The 27,439-nt window shown below is 39.3% G+C and overlaps 1 protein-coding gene across 2 annotated transcripts in view; it reads left to right on the top strand.

The window, feature by feature from the left end:
* scube3 (signal peptide, CUB domain, EGF-like 3) overlaps positions 1-27,439 on the top strand; it is a 106,141-nt gene that overhangs the window by 58,056 nt on the left and 20,646 nt on the right. The window contains exons 6-9 of one of the 2 annotated variants that reach the window (XM_042491616.1): positions 2,056-2,172; positions 8,517-8,564; positions 18,592-18,708; positions 21,274-21,396. In XM_042491616.1, coding sequence (XP_042347550.1) covers positions 2,056-2,172; positions 8,517-8,564; positions 18,592-18,708; positions 21,274-21,396 — 405 coding nt within the window. The remainder of the gene's footprint in view (positions 1-2,055; positions 2,173-8,516; positions 8,565-18,591; positions 18,709-21,273; positions 21,397-27,439) is intronic. The other variant, XM_042491617.1, reaches the window with a different exon arrangement.

Genomic DNA, 27,439 nt, shown 5'->3' with positions numbered 1-27,439 from the left:
AAGTGTTGCAGAGGGTTGTTTTCGTTTGCTATATTTTCCAAAATCTTAATATAAAAATGTAACCTTTTCACAGTGAACTTATTTGAAAGGGGAAACACACATTTAAAAACCAAAACTAAGTCTTATGACAGGTTCTGGGAAAAAAATGCCAAGGGCTGCAAAGGGTCTGTAAAATTGGAGACCTTTTTCTAGGGGAGTTAAGCTTGTGAATTTTGGGAAAATTTGTTGTTTTTCAAATCACAATTTCAATATAAAATCATACTTTTTTTAATAGGGAACTTATTTGGTGGGGGTAAATGCACACTAGAAAGGCAATACAAGGACTTATGGCATATTTTGTTGAAGAATATGTTGCCTAGGGTTGCAAGGGCTTTTCTAAATTTCCAGAATTTTTCCAAGGTAAATTGAGCTTGGGAATTTCAGGGACATTTAAATAATAAGTGCAACTCAACTAAATTGTTAATTTCATTTTTATTTCTATTAGATATCTGCGTAAATATTTGTTTCTGTCTGGATATGACATGGTAAATGCAGCCTGAGCACATAACCCCTATGTTTCCATTATAATCCCAGAAATTCCTGTTCATTCCATCTTGAATATTCCCAGTATTTTGCAGCCCTATGTGTAACTGACACAAGTCTTGTATTGTGTTCATGCAGAATATCATTATTTAAAAAAATGGTTGCTTGAAGTTTTTTCCATCCTGCAGAATTAATTAAATGCCTCAAAATGAAATCACACCTTCTGACTTAAAATGAGTGAGTAAGTTTGGCCTCTTGCTTGAGGCCACTTCACTGGCCCTCGAATAGTTTAATAATGTGTAACTCCAATGCCAATTTGAGTCTGGGGAGTAATGAATTATTAAAGCAATGATAGTGATAAATCTTATTAAAATGGCTCACCAGTTGAGGTGGTGAATATGCAAATAAATGCATTCCCTTCTTCAGATCATTGTCCACAGATTTCTACCTCAGTCTAAGCCCAGTTTTTAACAATTGACAAAAATGTTGCAAGGTGTATAGAGGTCCCATTTGTTGGCCAACACACTGGCGGAACAAATGTTGGCATTGAACGTTTCTCTAAACCACGAATATGTAACATTTTTAGTTATTATGTAGCTGATATGTTGAAACATAATTGATAAATGCGGTGGTTAATGTGTGGTTATGTGTATGCACAAAAATCTCTTGATTACTGTTAGGAAAAGATTTTGTTTAAGCTTATAGTACCCAGTTTCGATGTTTGAAAATGGTGTCAGTGTCTTGCTAAATAACAACTGGGGTTTTTTTGGGTCTCTGACAGTGGTCTGTATTGTCGGCAGCTTGGAGGCAGTCTTGCCAAGGTGTCACACCATAAATCGAAAGTTCAGTGAGATGTTGACGTATGTACGCTACAGTGGAAATGTGCACACAACTGTGCACATTTCCAGTGTGGAACGTATCATACAAAACAAAGAGCATTTCTGGCATATTTAGGTAAAAAGAAACAGAAGAGTTCTGCTTTTTGACATAACTAAGTGCATAACTGATGCATTTCTCATTGTAATGTCTAAAGTATTAAAATAATACACAAATAAAAGATAAAACTCACAAGAATAAATAGTAAAAAACAAATACCAGTTTATTATAAGAAATTATTTTCGTTCAGAAGATGTAAATTTACAAGGAAGTCACTTATGATCCGGATCCATGGTTTGCAAAAACGCACAGTGCCAGCATGTTCTTCTGGGGACTGAGCTGTGTTTGCCGTGCTCTAATCATATTGAACTGTGTTTTTCTGATGTGTCTCTACAGAAGTGTGAGACAGTTTACAACATGTCTTTCCATACTGTTTAAATCATTCAGACTGAGCTGTGACTTTGTTAATCCAGTCATTTTTAGGAACTCTGCAAAAGGAAGCTTTACGCTCTGGAAGTCTCCTTGAAGTCCTCTGAAGGAATGAATGTTGTCAGAGACATATTTATGCCATAGATCTTACAGCCCAGAGAAACAGAGTCTATATTACTGCTACTTTTACTGCTGCTACTACTATATTAACTGTGTGCTCTTTGATAGTGACGTGCAACTATGGTAACGGGGGTTGCCAGCACATCTGCGAGGAGACGGACCACGGCCCTAAGTGTTCGTGCCACATGAAGTTCGTCCTGCACAGCGATGGAAAGACTTGTGTAGGTGAGTCATCTCACCCCAATACAACTACCAAGGGCAAGAAATAATGGCTTTTAAATGAGAAATTGTAAAACCACAAGTGATAAACTCAGCACTCAATTTTCCAACAGCAAATTTAATTAACGTTTGGAATGAGGTTTATTGTGATAAAACACAAGCTGAAAGTACAGGACTTGTTACAGTAGCTGCATACCTGAGCCTTCTCTCTTGGTCTGTGACATACAAGGACAAAAGGCTACCACCCACTGTGCTTTCCCCTCTGCTGCTGCTGCTGCTGCTCCAGTAACCTCTCAGTCCCTGCATCTGCTTTGGCTTCTCTTCCTCCTCCTCCTTCTCCTCATCTTCGTCACTGGACACAGTGCAACAGCTCTCCCTGTTCCTCTCTGTTTCTCAGCCATGCAGTCAGACGCACACCTTCTATTAGCCCTTGGGTCAGTTCCTCCACTGCTTCCCGTTGGGGATTAACTCACACACCCGACCTAACCTTCCACTGGCATTTATCAGTGTTTGCCTCAGTTGACTTAAGTTGAGTAAAAATCATTCAGCCACTCAGGCATATTGAACCGTTCTGAAGGGCAGTTTCCCATCAGATGGGGCCTGCAGGTGAAGTAGAGTCAAAGCACAGGTTTAGATAAATGCGTACGGATTGTGTTTAGCCATGCAGAATCACACATTCATTGACAATCACGGAACGTTTACTATAAAGTCAGTCAGGTGCAAGTCTGACACCGACCATTACGGTAGACAGGCCTTCATTTTATTCACCTATTTAACCAAAGTGTCATTAATAGTTTCTGGGTACAGTACAAACCTGGTTATACCAATCCAGTGTTTACTTTGCAGTAACCTGGGTTTATAATGGAAGCTTCAGCAAGTTGGATACGACATATTTTCATTGTCAGGAAGACAAACATAGTAATCGAGTTAGAGGCTACGCCTGCAGAGCAGACTGGTGAGGTGGTTGCTCGGTTTCAGTGGCTGTTAAGTTTGAGAGCTCGGTTTGGGTAGCGGCTGATTAGCTCAGTGCTTCTGGATCCCCTTTATTACCGCAACCCTGATGAGAGCCAGACCTTATGTCAAGGTCTGGTCAGCCAACCTGTCATTATTGTCGTACCCCGCTAGGCCAGGGGGACGCCACAAAGTTGACCGCAACCAAATTATATGTCTTAGCTCGTCTTATTCCCAAGGCAGAGCAAATGTACATTTGGTGTGCCAGATTAGGAAGCAGTCAGCCAGTTAAAGTCTCTGATTTCCCCCTCAGAGTCTGGGGTTACAGAGGTGGAGGCAGGGCTGCTGTGCGGTCGACATGGGGGCGCTCCGTCTCCCAGACACTCTATTAGTTAATAAACCTCAATAAAACAAACAATCTGCCAAATGAACCACTGACGGGAGAGTGAGTGACAAGAAAGCTGGAAGACCTTCAGTAAGGCACCACTACTGCGCACCAGGCCTGTAACTGTGACGAGTTTCCACCATAAAATATTATTCAAAAGCAGCGCATGCTGAACTTTGGTTGTTTTTTTATGTAACGCAGCTTCATATGTGATGTTTCAAGTTGGTGTGCCAGGTTTTACTAGAAAAACTTTACCCCTCTGGCAAAAAAATATTGTTTTTTTTTTTTTATAAATATGACAGCTACCTCTGCTTCAAGGAAATAAATTTCTTTTTTTTATTTCAAGGCTTAAAACAAATGTTTTTTTCTCTTGGAACCAAGACATAATTTTCTAATCGTGAATTAACTTTCAAATAGTCTTGAACGTTGCAAACGAGATAAAAATGGCTTGCCGGGGTTGTTGTGTTTTTTTACACGCTGTCTTCATGGCACGTAGTGATAATTACCTCTCGGCCGCTACATACAGAAATAGCAAATCATATATAGTAAATGATGTATAGACTATAGTGAGTATCCATAGCAACCACACAAAGAGGAAATACACTCCTGTTTAGCCTCACTATTGATTTAGATCTGTTTATGATTAATTGAGTTTCTGCATACTTCATCTGAAAGGAACATAGCACATGATTAGAAAGCAGCTCTCGCCTTGTCAGTGGCGTTAGTCTGGTGTGCTCTTTCAGTATGCTGCAGCTTCACTGCTCAATCCATCTCTTGTGGGGTGTTTCATATATATATTCTGACACATTTTCATTCATTTTGTGGTGTCTCTCCTCACCCAGGCTTGGCCATGCATTTTATAATAATGCACCACATGCTGCTCCGTTTGGGAGTGTTGGTTCTTTATCCTTCCTGTCTCACCTCTGTGTATTCTTTGCAGTACTATAGGTGGGAATTTTAATGTGAGCAGGGCTTTTATGGATGGCACACTGGACTGTTCTCTCTCATTCGTATACACAAGCATACACACATACACTTAGAGATGTTCGTGCAAACTTTAAAGTCAGATTAAAGCTGTACTTGGCAAGTTTCATAAAGAAATAACTTTATTTCATATTTGCTGACATTTATACTATATTCACAAAGCACTCAATGAGACAGATAATCTGTGAAAAATCATATTCTTCTTTCTACTGTATTGCCTTGTAAATCTTCTAATGGCCTTCCCACACATGAACGAAAACAGTGAGAGCTGAGGAGTCTCTAACGCAGCTGTCGGTCATGTCAACCACTGTGTGTGAAGTGTGGTCAAACTCGGCGCTGATCAAATAAGGATCAAGACTATGTTTCTGCATTGCTTATTTCTCACCTCAAATCATTTCAGAATCATGTTTTAGTGCACTGTGTAACTGAGAAATCAGGAAGTAGGCCTGCCAGTAGGCGGTGCTTGGTGCAGCGCACAAAACATTTCCAGCTTAGCGGCCAGGTGATAAATTTTCCCATTTTACAGCTAAACAGTACACTGAAGAAATGCTTCTGACAGCAAGTGCACCCCACCGTGCCTGAAAGAACCCAAATAAGAAAGTTTGCTCCAGCCAGTGGGCGGTGCTTTGTCTTGCCTCAACTATTTTCAACATGGCATCTGGTCACTAACTTTCCCATTTTACAGTTAAACAGGACACTAAAATATTTTTCTGAAGACATTTTAGATAAGAAATATGCAATACAGTAACAGAATCTTGATTCATATTTGATCAATGTTGCCTAGTTTGACAGTTCACAGTTCACGAGCCGTGATTCACATGAATGACAGCTGTGCTAAAGACTTGGCTCTGATTGATTGTTGCTGACTGAGCTGCGGTAGATTCTAGCAAATGCAGGTGGGGGCAGTGGGAGGAGGGAAATGATTTTTCTTTCACAGACTATTTGTGCCATATTAGCTGAAACCATCACTATATTCTGTAACAAGTATGTGAGACAAAATTATTTTCAGAAAAGTTACCAACTGCCAACCAAAGGAATTGTTACCAACAAAAAGCTTTAACAAAGTCAGGTTTATTTGTCTATGCAACTAGCAAGTTCAGGTAAGAGAAAGGAGCAGCCATCATGTGGAAGCATTCTCGCTGTTAGCACAGCAAATCATAAACATTCACAAATAGCAGGCAGATGCAGACACGCTCTGGAGTTCAGTCATCTGAAGAGTTGGCCACACTATGCCAGACACACACACACACACGCACACACACACAAAAAAAGAGAGCAATAGATGAATTTTATAATACAAACAGAAAACTATACAAACAGCCACACAAACACATCCAGCATGCATGCATCACATGCATGTAAACACATGTAGTCTACATGCATATGCCCATAACATAAACACTCATTTCGGGTGGTCTGTGCATTCATACTGGTGTATTCAGATGTATCTCACAGTGCTCTGTCCTCTTAAGTGAGCTGAAAGTCGTTGTTTCTGGATGCTGCATGTTGGGACTGGGACATGTTGGTCGATCTGTGGCAGTCGATGTAAACTGTGCATGCTTTGTGGTGTTGATCTGTTACTGTCAGAGTTGAGCATCTGCTTCCTCACCTGGCACCTCAAAAAGAGCTCTGAATTGACCATTCTGACACCTACAGGGCCAGAAGGTACATGCTTTAATTCATTTAGGGATTGAATGTTGAAACATAATTAAAACAGTGTAAAGATAAACATGGTAGCTCTTACTACAATTTAAAATGAGACCCTCAAAAGGTCTATTTCTGGTTTTTCAATATGCTTAAAGGCTCAATCAGTCATTGTGGCTGTATCATGGACATGGTTCGCATACTGAATGTGTGCCATGCAGTTTAGTGTAAAGCTAAATATACACAGTAGCAATGAGAATCACTTTGCAAATTTGGCTTGTAGAGTCAATTAAATTAATCAATAAAGGTCAAAATTTTGACAAAAATGATAGTTTAAAACAAAAACAGAGCACTGTTTTAGAATGGTGTTTTATTGACCACACATAAATTGGACGTCTGGGTCAGTGACAGTGCTTAGAGACTTGAAATAACAGCCTAACAACATTAATTCTGAAATGATCTGACCATAAAAGACACCATAAAGCGCAGACATGAATCTGTCTGTCCCCGTCTCTCAGCTTGCCGCACTAACCACCACTCGCTCTGTCTGTCGAGGATCGCAGCGCTCATACTAACTAGCAGAAGCCTCAACTCACACACCAACAATAAAAACTGCATTTTGTCTGCACTGTGTGGAGTATTTGCATGATTGCATGTTTGCAAGGTAACACTTTTGCCTTGAGATGTCACCATTTTCACTTTAGATCAGGATCTGTCATAATCAGTTTGTTAGGATTTGAAAAATAATCACTGCCGTTTGCTCAGTTGTTAAGAGGCTGTCTTTTCTTTTGCAACAACATAATGTCATTCTTATGTCATTATCGCTGCTCGCGGGCATAAATGGACGTAACGATTTGTTCAGTTCAGGAGAGATGATTCCCTCTCATCCATGCTAAACACTTTTTTTAAGCCCCACGATACCTTGCATGAATTATGGGGCCATCATCCAGTTATTTCTTTCATTGAAACAGTGTCTTGTTTTTGTTGGAGTTTTTTTGAGGAATGAATAATGTGGAAACGCAGCCTAACAAACTTGATATTGTGATAACAGCTCTACGTCTACTACAGAGGGATGAGAGAACAACTTGAACAAGTGGCGTCAGAAAGACACAATCTGAGAAATGCCTCGATGCTTTGCAGATGCCCAAAAGATATCTTGCAGGTTAAATATCTGGACCTGTCTGGAGTCCAAATTCTGGAGTGTGAAGTTTGCTTTGACCAGTAATGACAGCAGCAACGACCTTAAGCCAATAAGAACACAAGATGCAGGTGATGGGAATATCGGGGAGGTATCGTAATACGTGCAACAGAACATCAGCAAGCAGAACAGGAAGTCTTTGTCCAAAACTCTCCTCCATATCCAATTCTTTTTCGTTCTTGGTTTGTAGCTGCAAATCACCACACAAATTTGATTGCTAGTCTCTTGCAGACATGCGCTTTTGGAGGAAAGAACTCCTTTCTTGTGCCTGGTCTGGACTGGACTTTTCTCATATTACTTCTCGCGTAGTTTAGATACCAGACTGATGTGTTTGGGATTCCTTCCAGTAAAATGTCTTGTAATGTGTGACCTGCTGTCACAGAATAAGGGAAAGGTGGATGGATGGGTCAAACAAACACAGGATTTTGACCTAGGAGACAGCTGTTTGTGTCCTGTTAAAACGAAGAAGGAAAAACAAACAAACATTGACTGACAAACACATAACAGCCAACCATGATTACTTTCCCAAACCTAAGCGGTAGAGGCGCTACTTTGTAAGACTTTGTAAGCTTTTGTAAGCCACTTTGTACGACTCCACATCCCTCTGTAGTGCTCTTATTATCCCATTTAAGGTGTTTAAGGCAGTTTTCCATTTCATTTGTTCCGCTAAATTCTCTGAGAAAAAGAAAGACAACTGTAGCGTACAGCTAACTGTGATAGATGCCACTTCGATGACAGGAATAACAAGAATTTGCGCCTATGATTTAAGGAATACTTCACCCACAAAAGGCCCATTTGTATTTCAGTCACTCATGCTGTGTTACCTTGAATTTGTGAACACAATTTTGATATTATCTCTATGCCAAAGAAACATATGCCTCCATGGAAAATAGCAAACATATTTTGATTTATTATTTGATTTATTTATTTGACACTTATTTTGATTAAGGACAAACACAGCATGAAAAATTGCTTTATAAATGGCCATTTTGTGGGCGAAATATTTCTTTAACGCAACATATCATGGAGCCATAAGGTTGATCTACTGTAAGCCACATCAGATTAGTTCTTGTCACATGCTCATGATTTGCATAACACACGAATGCAGTGTGGTTCAAGTGTACAGAGAACTAAAGTGGTGTTTTTTACAATGTGTTATTGTGTGTGTGGGTGTGCGCGTGCATGCAGGGGAGAGGAGTGTCCAGTCCCAGGCAGCCCCACAGCTGTTCCCCAATGGTAAATATGTGTTCCTCTGACTCCTCTCTCTGGGGGTCTGTGGGTGTGGGGAGTAGAGGAAGCCAACCTAGCAGGCACTGATCAGGCCCTTCCCCTCCCCACAGGGGCATCATCCTTCTGACCCTTGACCTCTGACCCCCCCTCCTCTACCTTCCTCTTCCTTCTGTGAATGCCCTCTCAATAACAACCGCTGCCCGTGTCAAACCACACCTTTTCAAAACACAGCTGCAAACAGGGAGCCTCCGACCAGCAGCGTGAACATTTTATAAAGACACACACATATACAGGATCCAATGTTGTCACATACAAAGATCCTTGTCAAAATCATCTTTGTACTTGTAATCAGTTTAAAAGCAGTACATTTACTGAAGTTATTTGCTATACTTCTACCCCACTTCTACCCCACTACAATGCAGTAGAGCTGTGTAGTGGCAAGAATCTGTAGATACTCTATGTATTATGACACAGGGGTGATGATTCAATACATTCCAATATATTATAACAATTTTTTTTTTTTTGTTAAATCTTAATTTAGAAAAACTGTCATAATATGAAGAATAAACCATCATATACCTACAAAATAAATTCATTTTAATGCAGTCAGAACAGAGGGATCTGCATTTGTATCTATCACAGTCCCTTTAACATCCAACATTATGTACTAATTTTTGTGCAAGTTTTTTAATTATTGTGCCCAAAAGAATTCACAATAACAATATGTTTGCCATATCTGTAGAACTTTAAAATATATATATATTGTAATGCTATCAGTCAAACTTATCTTTAATTTTATTTTGCATTTTGCCTCTTTAAAAAAACAAAACATTACACTCAAAATACAACTGAAATGAGATGAAGAGGAAGACAAAGCAAGGACTGAAAGAAGTGGAAATAATGTAAGAAGAGCCAGATTATTTACACAGTATTATTGTGTGTTTATTTATTTTTTTTACATTATATCGCTTTTATTTTTTAAATATCACAGTTATCATTAATACTAGTATATTGCATAACACCCCTGATCTGAGCAAAGCAAAACATTTGCCTATATAAGTAAAAATAACACTCAAAATGCTTGTAGGAGTTATGAAAATTAAAAAAAATAGTGTTGTGAGAATCAATACAGTATCATAAAGCATAATATCATGATACTTAAATGTATCATTATTTTCTTACACCCCTATAATGCAGAGACATATATTGTACATTTCAGAACAAGACTTTATGGAAAAACCTCTGATAAACCTAAAAGATACACTACATTATTAAAGATTCAGCAAGTGGCTTCAAACAGTTTTGTTTGTTTGTGAGTAGTGGGGGCGCTTTGCATCTAAATGTTGTTAGCAGCTCCACCAAAAACATTTCAAGATTTCCCCTCTAAACTTCTCATACGGTTTTATTTAAATAAATGTTTTCAGCCCTAAAAAGATGAAATAACCCAATATGTCACTAAAAGCACAAAACAGTGAACACAGATTTATGTACCAAACCTTTTTTTTTTTCAACGCTAACACATAAATCATATCACAACCCCCTTAGTTTTATGTTGTGACCCTTTGGAGGGTCGTGACCCCTAGGTTAGGAACCACTAAACTAAAATGCCTAATGGTATATAAAGTAAACTTTATGGTATCTTTACCTCATCTAGTCTCAACAGTAAAATGCTGCTTGCACATTGATGCATTAGTCTTCAGGATTTGATTATGTAATATATAATTATATATCATTACTGGAAAATTTGAACATGAGAAAGATTACTTTCTCTTTTGGTACTTTAATATTTGGCTAATAATACATCTGTATTTTTATAGGACTTTTATTTCCGGACTTTTTAATGGACTATTTTCACATTTATGCATCAGTAGATTTACTTAAAAAGAATCTGAATATGTCTTTTGTAGTCTGAATAATCCTCTGAATAAGGATTTATTATATTTTTTTTATCACAAGTAACAATTATCCTCTGTCAAAAGTCCAAAATATGTTTAACACTGATGGCTTTTAAGAGGCAGACCAAAGAGTTTGGTTTTATTTGTGTTTTGATTCGACTGAAAAGAGCGAAATTGAGCATGCACTGTTTCAAACACACGGCCATGGTGTTCCTAAACTCCATCATCACGGCCTATTAGCTTTGGTGAGGGAGCCAGTAATGTGTCCATGAGTGCTTCATAGGAAAGATAAAACACAGAATCCCTGAGCTTTTTCATGCATGTTATCTTGTTTCCCTTAAAATTATCAGTTGCAGGGAATGTTCATGTTATTCCCGTCCAGTTTATTCTTCTTTTTTGTGTCCAAGAGTAATTTGTTTTACAGTTTTGGCAGCAAAATGAACAATGGACCACATTATAGATGGAGCAGAAAAAAGGAGAGAAAGAAATGAAGAAACTTTCTGTTTTGATAAGATCACAAATGCAATTCAGCCCAATTTTCGGGATGAGCTGTGTTTTAATAGATATGGCAAAAGATGCCAGGAGAAATAAACCCGGATATCTGAGACGATGTATCAAACCTTGATACTTCAAAGAGATTTACGATTTAATTATACCACGTAAGAGACTGAGGGAGGAGGCTGGTTCTCAGAGGAGTAGCCTGTTCAAGGTGAAAAGAGAAACAATAGTTTTTTTAAGTTAGTAGTTGTTACTACTGTATGTACACTGAGTTTCCTTCATGCCACAATACAACAGTCTGACCTATTTTAAGATTTTGTGTCCTAGTTTCTGTTTTTTTCTCCTCAGAAGTAGAAACATTAGGAGCAAGAGACATATTTTGCATCCTCCTTTATCGGGTTTTCTCCCCCTTATTTCCTGTGTTACTGTACGCTGAAACCTCTGTGGTTTACTTTCACAGTCGTACCTCTAGAGAACATTAACAAACTGTCCTCAGTGGGTTTATATTCTTATTGATGTTATTGAGAGAGCATTCACTTTAGAGCTTTAGTTAGGTTTTTGTCTCATAACAACTGTACCTTCTGAGTAACCTAACCTGCATGTTTGCTGTTTGGTCAAAAAAAAAACAACCAAAATACAGTATTTTCTAGGGCTGTATTCAACCAAAGAAAACCTAATGCTACCTACTCTTCAAATTGATTGGTCATTGGGAGAAAAATCTGCACATTACCTCTCTATAAACAGTGCTCTCTACCTGGTAACGTTTTGTGTCCACCAAAGCATTTTTTTCCTGTTATAGAGCTCGACATTCAAGTTAACTCTGGAAGTGCAATACCTCAAGTGAAACATAAGTGTGATCTCCAGTGTAATATTGTCCAAAAATAAACAGCATGCTGTAATGATTTTGACCTGAGCTTCGTGAATGAGCCCGTCTCAACATCAGACGTCTGATGAGAAATATCTGACAAACTGGACCAGAGGTGATGCACCGCGTTCTGGGTTAGGGTTAGGCCATGTGCATTAGAAGTCTTTGTAGGCCCCCTGCCTTACCTGTCTTGGTCTTTGTCTCCCTTTTGAATTTTTTTAAAGTCCGTTTTTCTGTTCTTTTCTTTCTCTTCTTTCTTCTTAGACCGCCAAATGTTCATTTCTCTTTACTTTTTTGTGCTTCAGCAGCTTATGCAGTAACTCATTTGTGCTCTAGCTGCATTTAGAGACAAATCCTAGTGCAGGGGCGGACTAAACTATTTTGCACCTTCGAGGGGTGAGGAGTTTTTTATACAAAGTTCAATCTTTCAGCTGATTTATGTATCTTATTTTAATTTTGTTACTGATTAATAAGAAATTAACCATTCCAAACAAAACCAAACTATCATTACGAGGCTTTTAAGGGCCCACTCACATTGGGGCCCTGAGTAATCATTCCCACCTTTCCCCCCACTACAACGCCTCAAAGTTCACTCAGGGGTTGAGGATTTCATACTAAAACATGACATTACCAACAGTAAATATCTCTGCTAATGCCGTATGCAACAGAGAGATTTATTATTCTTAATGTTAGCAATCCTGCAGCTCCAGTAAGAGCTCCAGTGTGATCATATCTGTCTCAGAAGCTTTGTAATCCAGCCTTTAACTGTGGTGTGTTTTAACTGAATGTCTTCTGAGATTAATTATCCATTTTCAAATTGACAAATATGAGTTGGATGCGCCAGGTAGGTCACCTGACAGAGCAGGCGCCCCATGTAATGATGCTGTGTCCTCGCCGCAGCAGTCATGGGTTTGACTCTGACCTGCAGCCTTTAGCTGCATGTCACCCCCCCCCCCCCCCCCCTATCACGGCTAAACTTTCATACAAAAGCCAAAAAATAATCTCAAAGAAAAAAAGAGAGTTAAAAACTTGTAACCTTGGGCAAAATGCCGTGCGTGTCACTGTTACTAGCCATCCAATCAAAGTGAAGAAGAGGTGGGACAAATACCACAATGACCAACCATCACAGAGGAAAACACAAGTGCTGAACAACAACTGTTGTTGTTTCCAGCTGTGCTTTAGCGCTTTAGTGGACACATGAAGTAACACCAGCGATTCTCTAACCAATAACAGTTTGGTCGGACAAAATCGACCAATCGACCATAAGTTTACAGCCCTAGAAATGTCCCTTTTAAAGTAAATCTTTTTCACCAAAGCCACCTATTCCCGGTGATGAACACCCAGAGAGCCTCTGCCTTTTGCCTTTCTCTGAGTTCTGTCAGACGTACCCATTGACGTATATTGTTTGCGGTCGACATAAGCAGCTGATGACAAGTAGCACTGCGGTTGCTTGTCAACAGTCCTGATGTAAGTCAAGAAGCGCTGCAGCTAGGAATCCTGCGGCTTCTGTTTAAATATCATGTACACTGTCTGAACCTCTCTGTATGAAACGTATACTATGGAAGCTCAACATTAGACCAAACACCCTGCACATCAGATTGGAGAATATTTACAAAAGTCTGCCCACTGTTACTGTAATTGCGGGTCCCAACCCGGTGCACTGTAGATGTGGCTGGTGTGCATCCAAAACACACAAGCCCACGCACATACCAGAGCGTGTGTCTCTCCCCTGTCTTCACAAAACCATAATGTCAGAAATATTTCTTTGCTCTCTTAACACATGATCATTACAGTTTGGTGAGATGGCTGCCTGACTAAGAGTTTTGGAGGCATGTCCTGACACTGTCTTATCGTCTCGTCTGCCAACTGTCTCTGCTCACACTTTGCAATTATGTGAAGCCACAGTGTTACACTCTCAAGCCTGGGTTGGGACCGGGGTATTAACTGGAAGCCCCCTCCCTCCACTCTGCCCAATACTTCATCATGAGCTATCATTCTCCTGCGAAGGATCAGAGGCTGAATTACTGTGTTCTGCCAACTACAGGGAGTGGACAAAATATTGGAAACACCTCACAGAAAAGGATTTCAGCTCTGAAGAACGTTAAAGGTATACTTTGCAGGATTTTCCTGTAAAACAATGAATGCGCTTACATGCACACTTATATTCCACTGTTATTCTGAATATGACAATATTCCAAATACAATCGTCACGTAAACAGAATATTCTGTTTTAATATGGTGAATAAGGCCTTGAAAATGTAGCATTTTCCAATTAAGACCTGTGGGACATGCCGCTATTTTTAAGTATTTAGGGACATTCTTTGGGAATGTATACAGCACATTTGTAAAATGCATGTTTACTCAGTTCTTTGCGTTGTCATGGATATGTTGTAAACAAACTTGCCAAAAGTTTGCAAGGCTTTATAGACACATGCCCACATTTCTGGTCAAAAGGAGAACTGCACTTACTTTTAAATACTATGAAAGACTTGGATATCAATAAGTTTCTGGATATGCACCGCCAATATCACAACACTGACCTTTTCGAGGTGGTTGCAGGAATAAAAGAGGGAGGCTGTGTTCGCATAGTTGAACAACTCTTACACTGGCAGAAAACTGCAAACAACAGCTGTTCCACTTTTTAATATATTTTTTTATATTTTGACACAATAAATGACATGTTAGGGCACTTTAATCAGAGTATGCACAACCGCATGTAAATGGAAATATTAGTGGAATACTTATTTATATTAGCCTGTAAAAAGCTTATTTGGAATATTGTCTTTTTCTGAATAAGGGCAAAAGCCAGAATATGTTCTGCATGTAAACGTAGTCATTGCATAGACTCATACAAAAGTAATCCCTCTCAATTATCACTTATGACCCACTAGAAGTGTGTGACGGTGTATTAATCTGCAGAGAGTCTGCCCTCTGCCTGTATTTTCTTATGTTCTTTTTATTTTGGTTTATTCAGGACATCCTGGGCACAGCGCTCAGGTGAGGTTGGGACTTTGTAAAAGGATTGCAATCAGGTGCTACAAAAATTTCAGACACAGCGCCAAAAAAACCCTCAAATATAGCTAATCAAGGATGGCTTGCACTTTCCCTGGTGATACAGTTTACAAACAGTACCCGACAATTCCTGCATAGTATACCTTTAATGTGAGCCTTTGTAACTTAAGGTGGACACAAGTGGCAAATGCTAAAATGTTGAGAAACAATAGCACAAGTAAAGAAGAGTCACAGAGTCGATTTAAAGTTTGACAACATTAACCACCAAAAGCTTCTGGTCATAGCAGACCAAATAAGGCTGTGAAAGTCCTGAATGTACTGAATCTAGAAAAGCTGAATTTGAATGATTATAAATACAACCCTGATTTTTTAAAAAAATGGGACTTTTTGTAAAATGTGCAAAAATTCAATGAATTGCAAACTCTTTTAGAAATATATTCAGTTGAATAAAGTACAATACAAGATATTGATGCTCAAACTGATTAACTTTTTGGGGTTTATTATTATTATTATTATTATTATTATTTTGTAAATACACACTCATTGTGAATTTGCCTACAACACATTCAAAAAAAAGTTCATCAGCTTTTCTTTCAACAACATCCAGTAAGCTCTTGGGAACTGAGGACAGTAACTGTTGAAGTTTTCTTTCTCAAGATTCACAAGCAGCTCCCCAAAAATCTACAAGATTCACTGAAGATAATCTTCAACACTGTCTGTGTGGAAGAAAGGGCCAAAATCCCATCTGAACACTGTGAGAGATTAGTTTCTTTGTACAGGAAGCGTCTTGAAGCTGGCATTATAAACAAAGGCTTCCCCAAGTATTAAAGAGATTTCAGTTTGCATGTTCAGTACTTATTTTTCTTTCTGTCATTCCACTTTATTGAACATAGATTTTATGGATTGAAATGTAACAATATCTTTATCTTAGTAGTTTTATTGAGTTAACACCAATGTCTGGTCTAAACCTCATGTGAATAGCTGCATTGGATGGTTGCTTGATTTAAAACGTTTGACGTATTGAATTCATATTTCCCCCACTGTATGTCATAGATTTGCAAATCATTGCATTCTGTTTTTATTTACATTTTACTCAGCGTCCAAACTTTTTTGGAATCAGGGTTGTGAACACACAAAACAATGCTATAAAGTGCATTACTTTAGGTTGAATATATTTGACAGCTATTATAGAGGTTGACTTTTTTAATGTATTTTTTTTAAAATATAATTCTTTTTATTCCAGAAAGGTGGAGTAGTTGTAGATGCAGTTGTAGATTTCCCCAAATTACAGAGATCTAAACAAAAATATAATAGAAATAACAAAGGTAGTCATAATGTGAGTAATATTGATACAAATAATATACAAGCAGAGTGCAAAATAGGTGAATAAATAAATAAAATGCAAATTAAAATATGAATAACAAAACACAGCAAGATTACCAACTCTCACATATTTCAAATCCTCCAAGAGGTTGACTTTTAAAAGCAAATAATCTATGTAAAATTCATGAGCATTAGTCAAAGGAAAAAAAGCAGAATAATTGGAGTTATCTAAGAAACTGCATCATATAAATCATTCAGTACAGTAGAGTATAAAGAGCGTCACAAATACAGCAAACTCTCATGTAATAAAAGACAACCTTTATAGTATGTTGACTGAGTCAAAGTCCCTTTTAATAAAGTCTTAATGTCCTTTTTTTGAAGGGATAGTTTTGACTTTTTGAAGTGGGGTTGTATGGGTTACTCAGTGTATTACATACACAGTCGCCATGACATTATTTTGGACAAGCAGGCTGGAGTCCGACACGGAGAGTAAGAATTGTACTGCTGTGGAAGGAGGTCAGCAACAAAATGTATTTTAGCCACCAAAAAAAAGTCGAACCTAAATCACTAAATATCATTGTCAGTGTATGCTACATTGAGAGTTTTCTCACAACTTTACCTTTTTGTCAGATAGCATGTTTCCCATCTTTGCTCTTGTCAAAGTCACCAGCGCCAGTGTTTGAAAGGGTTACTTTGAATTCACCAAAATCACATAATAACACAAACTGACTGATCGAAGCAGCGGTAGACCAGCAGCACCTGTATTTAGCGATGTAAAATTACTGTTTTTCTCAATTGAGTCTGGCTTTGATTAGAGCGATACATTATCTTAATTTTTCCATTGGGAATCACTGACTGACATTAAAATTAAGTAGAGAAAATACTCTTAAACTGCTATTGTTTTTTTAGGCAGGATTTTTAACATTTTTATTTATTTTGTTTTTTTTGTAGCTTAATTATGTTTTGTTTCTGACCCTGTCCACAGTAGTACATTGCTTAGCTTCCATTTCAGACTCCAGCCTGCTTCCCCAAACTGGGGGCATGCCAACCAACATCTGTTGTATATAATATACTTTGAAGCAATAAGTACCCCATATAACCCTACTTTACAAAATCTGAACCATCCCTGTGTATTATATTTACTCAAAATGTATCCTGTAAAAATGATGCATCTCATTCTGCCTTCAGCAACATCAAATCAACAGTTTTAGATTGTTGTCTATGAAACAACTATAAAACTTAAAATTACATCACTGTAAACACCTGTGTTGCTTTGATGCATAATTCCAGTTTACAGTTGAGTTTTTTCATTTGAGAGAAAGGGCTTTACAGAGTTTCATTATGGCTGCTGCAGGCAGTGCAGTTTTAGATTTAAGTGAAGAGGATTAGGTGTTTCCCCAAAGGGATCCTCGTTCTCTATAAAAAACCAGTGCAGCTGCATTCCCTTTTTAGTGCCACGTGTGAGCTGCCATCTCCCTGCCAGTGTGAAGTCTGCGACTACCTCAGCTGTGCTGGCTCCTCTTTAGGAGAGCTGCCAGCCGCCATCCTGCAGCCCATTAGAGAGAAGTGATGCTCTGACCAGTTGCCTTACAGCAAGTTAAAGTGATTGTTCCAGGTCGCAAAAGGGTTTTTTTTATTTGTTTTTTTGTTCTGGAGTGCGTGAGGCTTTCTATAAAGCTGCCAAAAACTATTAAGGCCCACACCGGTCTCCTTTATGTGAGAGAACAAATTTCTTCTGTGCTGTTGCTTAAAATGAAAGTCTCAGTGAAATTTGTCACTGTCTCGAGAAGAGACCTCAGCTATCCTGTCTTGACTGACTACCTCCCTTTTTTCAAATCAGTCTAGCCAACACAGGGGCCAGGTAGCTGAAATTGCTTTTTTATCCCCAAAATGCCCCGAAGGTTTTGTCAAAAACCAGGAAAAAGTGGCGGCTTTGTTGTATTGGTCCTGAAGTCAAACCTCTGCCCTCATGATGGAGGGGAGACAGATGCCCTGCAGTCCAGAGGACTTCTGGAGGTCGTAATTCAGTTTGACCAAAGACAAGCAAACATGCACACAGTTATGTACTTTTACACACACATAGAGAAAACGTGAAACCCTATATTTGGCTGTGTTTGATCTAATATTTCCTGTCTCCTTTCATTATTCACTAGCATCAATCCCCTCACTGTTAATCCCACCGGCTGCTGCATTCATGACTCTTTTCTCATTTTCTCTTCATACCTGTGTTCCACTGAGGACCTGTAAACCTGCTCTGCCTCTTATTGTTTGGCCCCTGTTTGACACAAAAAATGAATGCTGAATTTAATAGTGTGTCTTCTAATTTTTACAACAATACCGATATGCAAATATGCTGTTTTGATGGGGAGGATTAAGTAGGTCAAGACCGCATCTAGGGTGTATTTTTTTGTCTGACTGTGAGTGCTTGTTCCCCCTGCAGAGACCTGCGCAGTGAACAATGGCGGCTGTGATAGCACATGTCATGATTCAGTGACAGGAGTCCGCTGCAGCTGTCCTGTTGGCTTCACTCTGCAGCCGGACCGCAAGACCTGCAAAGGTAAAGCATCAACCATTCAACCTGCAGCTGTCCAGCTGGCACCAAATTAATCTCCTGCTTGTCGTGTTGCCAGGCACATCGGAGCTCCTGTTTTTTCACCCACAGCTCGCACAAATTAACAAGTTATTTTCACCCTCACTGTTCGCACCTTTCCGGACCTGCTAGTTGGATTCTCTACAGACAACAGTGTTACTCTTACAATGTCTGGATACTTTGTGTTGTCACTACTCTTACACTATTTTTTGCTTTCCAGCTGCATATTTTGAGTAATATTTTGTCATGCCACCTGTTTTCTTGACAGTTTTTCCACAATATTATCATCATCCTTCTTTCCGGGGGCTGGCAGAGCATCCTCAACTCAAACAACCTGCTGTAGCAACTTTTTTATTATATTATGTCTAATAAAATCAACTCCAAACTTTGGGGTAAAGCTGAGAATTACATTAGGAGACTTAGAAAACAAAGGCGCTTCTGACAGTAAGGGAGTTAGATGACTTTGGAGAGAATGAGGACAATCTGTGTTTCCAGAAACTTGGGGATAGAAATCTGTCAGCTTTCTACGGCTTGTAATGTTACACTAACAACTCTGATAAAAGTACATTGGCTTATATTAGTTTGCTTTGAGAGGAAACGAGAGGAAAACAAACCCAGGCAGCTCTGGCACAAGAAGACAGGGGCTCGCTGCAGGCCAGGCACTTCTGAAGAGTGGAGACAAAGATGGAGCAAGGAAGGGATTATTCTATTCCATTTCTGATGCATTTATTTCAACCAGATGATGAAGACTCGCCTCAAGAGACAGACGCCTCATTTGTGATGATGATTCAGAATTAATCAGAGCTGCTGCCAAACTTGCCAAGGCAGAGCACCATCAAAAGCGGGGATGAACACATGATATATTGATTGGGTATTGGCTGCAGAAATAAAGAGCAGAGTAACCGGAGGGAGATGGACAATGATGATTTAGAAGCCTCACCGCCATGGGGCTGTACTGTGTGAGAGCTGCATCCCATTACAGCCACACGCAAACTGATTTTAGCCCGTCTGAGGGCCAGTAAGGAAATCCCTGAAGCTCATTTCTGCTGGACTGTCATAGCAGCTCTACCAAACACATCCTATTTTGAATGGTCATGTACAGTTAGTCAAGCTGTCTTTGTTCTTCTGTCTCTACCTCACTATCCAGATAACTTTGTATGAACGTTTTGTTAAAGCTGCTGTAATCAATATGAAACTACAACTTACATTTTGTGGTTCATTTACAATAGTCGTGTTGTTGTGAGATATTGTCAGCAAGAAGCTTTGAAAAAAAATCCCACTGTACACTACTCTCCCAGCATCAAATTATGGACAAAGTTAGTGACAAGCTGGTGAACAAAGTGGAGCTTTTAGAAGCTAAACAGCCAGATATTTCTCTCAGGAGTCGGTGGAGACCAAAAATAGAGCTAAAAGGAAAATTAATGTTGCGCTTTTGTTTGTCGGCTGGACAGAAACATCTACATTATGTAGGATCCCCATTAGTTATTACTGCAGTAACTATTCGTCATGGGATCCCCACAAAAGGCAAGACATCTAAATGTCACATTGTGGAGAAATCACAATATCGACATAACCAAATGAAATAAAAATAAGAAAAAGCAAGTCACATTCATGTTACCTCACCAGTAAATGATTAAAGCATATAACAGAGAAGTAAAACGTGTATATAAATAACTGTGCGATACCGCTTGAGTTCAGTGAAGCATAAACTTTTGTTAGCACTACAAATATAGCTGACCTTCACATACAGAGTATTATGTGTAGCCAAAACTAATTATTTTCTGTATAATTACTGTTCCTATGGTCACACATGAGCAACATTAACATTGGTGAATATTCACTTCCATTCAGAGACAGCGAAGGGGAAAATTAAACATTTACTTCTGGTAGTAAAGCAAACTGCATCTTCTCATAGCGAGAAGTTTGACCAGCGAAGTCGCAACTTCAACCAAAACCAAAGATGTGGGAGGAAATACTGATTTTTGTATATTTAACCAGCTGATATTGGTCATGAAAAATACAAACTGCTCCGCATGAGCGATGCTGCCTGGCTGGCAGTGAGTTGGAGACAAGCACTGAATGCAAGAAAATGGATAATGTGCAAATAACATCATGTTTTGCGGTATTTTATTAGTTTTCATGTGTGTCACATTAGGCATTGGCAAAACTTGAGTATCTCCTTGGCAGGCGATAGTTACTCACCCGAATTTGCTCATGTGCGATCATACAGGTAGTCTTGGTTATTGAATGTAGTAGTTGATTCCAGTTTGACAGAGCTTTGTACATTACAGTTTTAAGGTATTGATTTTAGGTAACACACAGCTCCAAATCAATGGTTATGTTGCTCTGTAACTGCTGGATGTGTAAATAAGCAATTGTTGAGCAACAAGAAAAATGTCAGTGTTGTTGTGACTGCTCCCAAGTGACCCAAAAAAATCACATGTAGTAGGATGAAGTGCAATTTTTCTCTCCTTTTCTTCTGTGATGGGTGTTTTGACGCGTCCACTCTTCTTGATGATTCTCTGTTCACAGACATTGATGAGTGCCGCCTGAACAATGGGGGTTGTGATCATGTGTGTCGAAACACAGTGGGCAGCTTTGAGTGCAGCTGCAAGAAAGGCTACAAGCTGCTGACCAATGAAAGAACGTGTCAAGGTAGGTTGCCTCTTTGAGTGTCTTTTACCACTTTGATCAAAAACATTTTCCCGTGGACTGCAACCCTAAAGCATATCCTCAGCGCTTTTGATTTTACAGATAGTGATTTTTGCATTAAATAGCAAGAATGGTAAACCAAAAATGTCCGCAAAAGTATTCTCCCTCCAGCCCGCAGAGAGGCCAAACCAGGCCTCTCTGGCTTGTTTGTCTGTTATATTTGGTGGTAGACGTCGCTCAGCAGGAGCTGGGAGGACTAGCTGCAGAACAAATAAAGAGTTTGCCATGGCTGAACACAGGTGTGGAGAATTAGAGCTGCAACTCCAAAAACCTCCGGTTCTTGGATGAATCAAGCCACGACAGAAACATCTGGTGAAAGAAGACAGACAGGCTAGAACTGCAGAGCCGAACTCGGCCTCTCTGCGAGTGGAAAAACAGATGACAAGCTATTTTTTAATTCTCTTTTCTTTATTGATGTGGTCGATCAATATCCAGCCTGGTACACATCAATGTCATGCGATGGGTTTGGAATTGCCGCACTGAATCACACCAGTCTGTACACAGAACACAAACATCTTACGTGTTCAGTGGAGATATACAGTGTCGCTGTGCTTTGCAGCCACTCTCTTGTCACTTCAGATCTATTTTTGGTTGGGATGCCGTTCTCTCATTATTTAGAGCAGAACAATGCAAAGTTTATTTTGCCATAATAACACAGATAACTGAGAAAATGTGGTCTGTGCATGGAGGAATGTAAATCACAGTTTGTTTTCTGTGGCACCGTGCCTTAACCAATTTCGTCATGTGCTGTTTGGGTGCTCAGGGGCAACTTTGGAACAGTGTTGTCCTTGTTTGGTGCTGTGTGTTTTGTCTGGAGTGAAGGGTTGTGATAAAGCTCACTTCTTCTTGAGTGAGGTGTTGCCAGGCTCACACACACACTCCACTCTACTGAGTCACCTGTCTGCTTCTTATCCTCGCCTCTCATTCCTTTCATTTTTCTCACCCGGGAACGAGAGCCGGGCAGAAGAATCAGAATGTCTCTCAATATTAAACTCTATCCTATGAGCTCTTCTGATTCCTGATTGTTTACCTCTGGTGTTAGTATGTAAATCTGTGATTAAAGGGGCACTCCATGGACTTAATGTGTCACTTCCATAGAGACGAGGGACTTACAAGAGACAGATTGAGAAAACACAGGCCGAAATCAAAGCAGCAGGGGATGAGATATTCTGACTTTTAGTCCCAGTATCTTCAAAAACACCGGATCCTACATTTACCATAATACAACTCAATACTGTCTTAATTGGATAAATTTGATATTAATGTAGCACATGGCACATGTCTGAATTGGAAAAAGAATACAAACATTCAAAGTCAAATTGATGAATATCTGCTACTTTTTAATCCTTTTTACAAAAACTTTCAGTTTTATCATAAATCCCTAGAAATGTATGAATTAAAGAACACATACAGAGAAGTGTAACATTTCAAATGCTGCATTTATCATTGCCACTTTGTCATCCAGTCACAGTGGATACCTTCATCTACAGCTTGGACTCTACCTTTCGCTGACATTTTTACATCCGCAGATATTCCATTTCATAGCAATTACACACAACCAAAGTGTGTCATCTGAAAAAACGCTGCACCTCCAAAGCCATGGACATTTTTAGAAAAGCGTCAGGCATTTCAGCAGGTAAAAAACACTTTGATTGACACACAGCCTCATGAAAGTAACACTAGCGGTCGTGTGATCAATGACAATTTGGTATATCAAACAACCAATCAACAAACCAACCAGAGGGTGTCAGTCCTACTTTGAAGTGCCCCTATAAATTTCCCAGATGTAACCTTGGCATTATTTTTGGTAAAATAATGAATAATAATTCCATGATGCATCTCTCTTATGAGTGTAAATCCAGAACAAGCAAATTGTAAGAGTGACCTGCAGCAAATGGCACAGTGCTTCAGTTTTGTTAATAATAACTAACAAGACTTATCATTGCTTATTATAACTTTTCTAAGTACTCAAAGCCCCCCAAAAAACAATTACAAATACAAAGTAAAGACTTCAAAATAGTGAAAGACTTTTACATGAAATGGAAGAACAAAAGCAAAGAACATAATTTAAATACAGTATATCCTGGTTATGACAACAAATACAAAATATTGAGGTAATGACAACAAATACAAAATTTTGCGGTTATGAAGATATATCAAGGTTGTTAATACGTGCTTGTGCTCGGCAGTGTGTGGATCAGGTGTTTTGTGACATCAGTGACACTTAAATAGGCGCTTGCTGTCTCCATGAGGTGTTGAGATGTGTAAACTGAACTCTGGGTTTATCTTGGTTTAAACAGTCATGGTGTTTCCCTGTTGTCAGTGGACCGTGGCCCATAAGTCAGGATGGGGCATGTCTGCTGAGCCCCTGTCAGCATTCCTCCACCCTCAACACCCTCAACAATCTCCTTCTCACTCCTAATCCACATGAGGGCACTCAGGGAGATGTTCATCAGATGCCATGTTTTCTCGAGAGGGAGCATCTATGATAGAGCTCTTATCTGTCCTGTATAAACAACAGTGACCTTTTCTTAGTTTCACTCATTTTCCTCCTTTGAATTTTGTAAGGAACAGGGATGGGGGTTTAAGTGATGCATTGAGTCCTGACAAGGTGCAATGAGTGGGCAGAGAGCACACAGTAGAAATAATTGATGGAAACTCCTATTTGCTATTTCCAGTGCAAGTGATATGACTGTTCTCATCTTTCTCTGTTCCCCGACATCACTACATGATGCAGTCTTGCCCACCCACTGCATACTTCACCTTAGCTGCCTAGTAAATAAGGGTTGTACTGTAGGAGTCCCAGATGTCCTCACACGTCTACTCTGTAGCACAGTACAGCACAAACTGATAATGATAAGTTGCAGATCGACTTCTGGCGTCACTTATTGCAACATTTTTTGAGGGTAAACCGAGTCACCACGCCTTTTTTTCCCCAGAGGGTTTCAGACTCTTTGCTTGAAAGTGTGCTGAGAAAAGTTTATACTCAGTGTGCTGAAAACAATCACTTTTGCAATGCCTCTTGCAGCGTGTGCAGACCCATGCTGCTATCATCTGCCACTGCTGTTATGAATCTCCCGGGGCCACCAGAGGGGACCGGCAGCGAGGGCTGTACGAGTTTGTTCTTGCAAAAGTGTTTCATCTTTATTTGTGGTCACTTTTGACATCTTTGTATAGAGTCAGTGCATCAGGATCTAAAAGATAATTTTGTTTGTCGGATGTTTAAGGGGGGGTAATTATGCTTTTCCGTATTTGTCTTATGTATGTTGTTAGAATGAAGGATGTTCATAATAAACATGGACAAACTTTCAAATAATGTAGAAGTAATCCTTTTTAGCAAAAAACTTCAGGCTTTCTACTTTCCTAAACACTTTGTTTCCAACATTTTTTTTAATCTGGCTACAATATGATGACATTGTGTGCTGGATTTTTTATATTGTCATCTATTCCAGGCACACCATCACAAATGTTAACATGATGTAGCCTTCACTGCCAAATTACTTGATTTGCTAAAGTCAGGAAAAGATGCAATCTCAACTTTAGATGTGATTTATTAAACTTACCATAATATCAGTAACATACAGTCATTGCAACTATGCTGAAGTAGGATAGCATCATGTTTTGGTTAATCCCATTCACTTTTTGAGACGGTATAGTGGCGCTAATGTTACTCAACACCATTAGCCTATGTTTTGACAATGTGCTACAAGGTTATCAGACAGGGATTAGCAAGACTGAGAATTTAAGGTTTTTTATTACCAGTGGCTAAACAGTCTAACACTGTTTGAATGAAGGTTAGATACCTTTCATTTAACCAGTAACAGTCCTCAAATTGCCAGCACCAAACCCACCAGACTCCATATAAATAAACAGCAGGTTTAGCATGTATAGAGCCAGCATATTTGCACATCTAACTGGGTAAATTAACCAAAACCAGAGTTTGTGATTGTTAGATCAGCAGAAAGACAAACCTAGATGTTTTTTTGTGAGGGATATTTTTTTTTGTCTCTGTCGAATAAAGTGTGTTTTACGATGATAAATTGCTGTTTATTTAAATGGAGTCTGGTGGGTTTGTCAAGAGTTATTTTGGAGCTGTTTCTAGTTAAACGAAAAAGTATCTTTCTCTTTGTCGAAAAGAGAAACGTAAATTGACATTGCAAAAATGCCCTGAGTGGTTACGTTACAGCCTGGCCACTGTTTTTCTTCAATGCTGGACCAATTTCAAACTTACTTACTTACAAAATCATGGGAAAATAGGATTTTATAGATTGAAAAATACTGTTACACTCTTGATTTTTAATACTGATTATATCTATGACAATGCAGGGACGCAGTGATACAAAGGAACCGTAAACGCTAAAACGTAACGTCTCGGTGAAGGTGAACCTGGTGTTTCAGCACAGACAGTAGAGAGAGAAAAAATTGTTTATTTTTACCATTGAAGCCTGTAAAAAAATGTTCTTGCAGAAACCCAAAATATAAGTATGAACCTGAAAATGAGCATAATAGGTCCTCTTGAAAGCTTTTTTTTTAAGTAAAGCTGAGTCATCAATTAAACATTAGAGTTTTTTTAAGCTTTTGAACATCAACCTGTGGATCCCCTCCAAAGCTTGTGTGCTCTGATCACTTAATAAGCTTTTAATCTCCTCACATTTTCATCTTCTTGATGCCCTGACAACACTCCTGCCAAGTTTTAACCTCAATGACTGTTTTCAGCGGTCTGCTCCAAGTTCATCTGTATACATGAAGGAATATGCCCAGTGTGAACTTGTGATATATTTTGTGCAGTGCTCTGTAAGATTTGTGCAGACATTTAGCTGTCTGTCTTTTGGCTTTCTTCAAGGTAACCCAGTATTTAACTGAACTCCTGTAATTGCTGTAAAATACCCGCGTCATCTGTTTGATGGCGGCTGGCACTGCCTCGTAACACAGAGGAGGTTCAGATAATGCGGATGAAAGCGTGATATTCCTGGGAAAATCCTGGGAACTTTCAGCAAAGTTGTAGCACATCCCCATTTTCTCCCAGCATGCGCTGCCTGGGCTTGACTCAGATTTTTGCTGACATTAAAGGAAACCTTGATCGTCATAAAACCAAATGTCACCCATCTCCTGTAGCTCCACGTATCAATCTGTATGGTCTTTGAGCCTTTGACATTTAAGGGACTTATCAGGATGCACATGTGAGAGAGCAGTAAAGCTCAAAAAGATGAGACAGAGGCTACTGACAGGCAGAAAGATGTCAGAAGGACAAAAGACTAAAAGCAGGTTTCTTTTTGCATCTAACAAATTAAGCTAAATTATAATAAATAATAATTATACATTTTATTTATAGAGCACTTTTCACAATGCTCAAAGACGCTTTACAGAGACAAAAACAAATTCAATTAAAATCAGTTAAACATACTGAATAAATAAAAAACAAGATCAGTAAAAGCAAGACCGACAGGCATGAAATATGGATAAATCAAACATTAAAAGCAGATCTGAAAAGGTGGGATTTTAAAGTGTTGTGGTCAGTACAGTCTTGGAGGGGTTTGGGGAGTGAGATTCAGAGTGTGGGGGCTGCAACGGAGAAGGCTCTGTCCCCCCAGGTCTGGCGCTTGGTCCTGAGGGGTGGAGACAGGGTTCAGAAGGGGAGACGGATTTGATCTTTCTGAAGGTGATTGTCCATTTCTCCTTGGGCGTAGGGGAGGGGAGGTCAATGTCCATAATCATTGCCAGGTGATCTGAAATGTGGAGATTGAGACTGGATGAGTGCAGGTTTGAGAGACCAGAGGAGCAGACCGGATCCAGAATGTGCCCACGGTTGTTGGTGGGGAAGTTGTTGAGTGATGTTGAGGGATTGTAGCAGGTCCATGAAGTCGGTGGCAGATTTACAATTTGTGTTGTCAATGTGAAGGTTGAGATCTCTAAGGAGGAGGACAGAGGGTGATATGGCAGATAACTGGGTGACAAAGAAAGAAATGAGGGGTTAGGTTGGGGGGGC

This window comes from Plectropomus leopardus, chromosome 8 (assembly GCF_008729295.1).
Source record: "Plectropomus leopardus isolate mb chromosome 8, YSFRI_Pleo_2.0, whole genome shotgun sequence".
In the NCBI taxonomy this organism is placed as follows: Eukaryota; Metazoa; Chordata; class Actinopteri; order Perciformes; family Serranidae; genus Plectropomus; species Plectropomus leopardus.
Note: the sequence above shows the minus strand (reverse complement) of the source record. Positions and strands in the feature narration are given on the sequence as shown.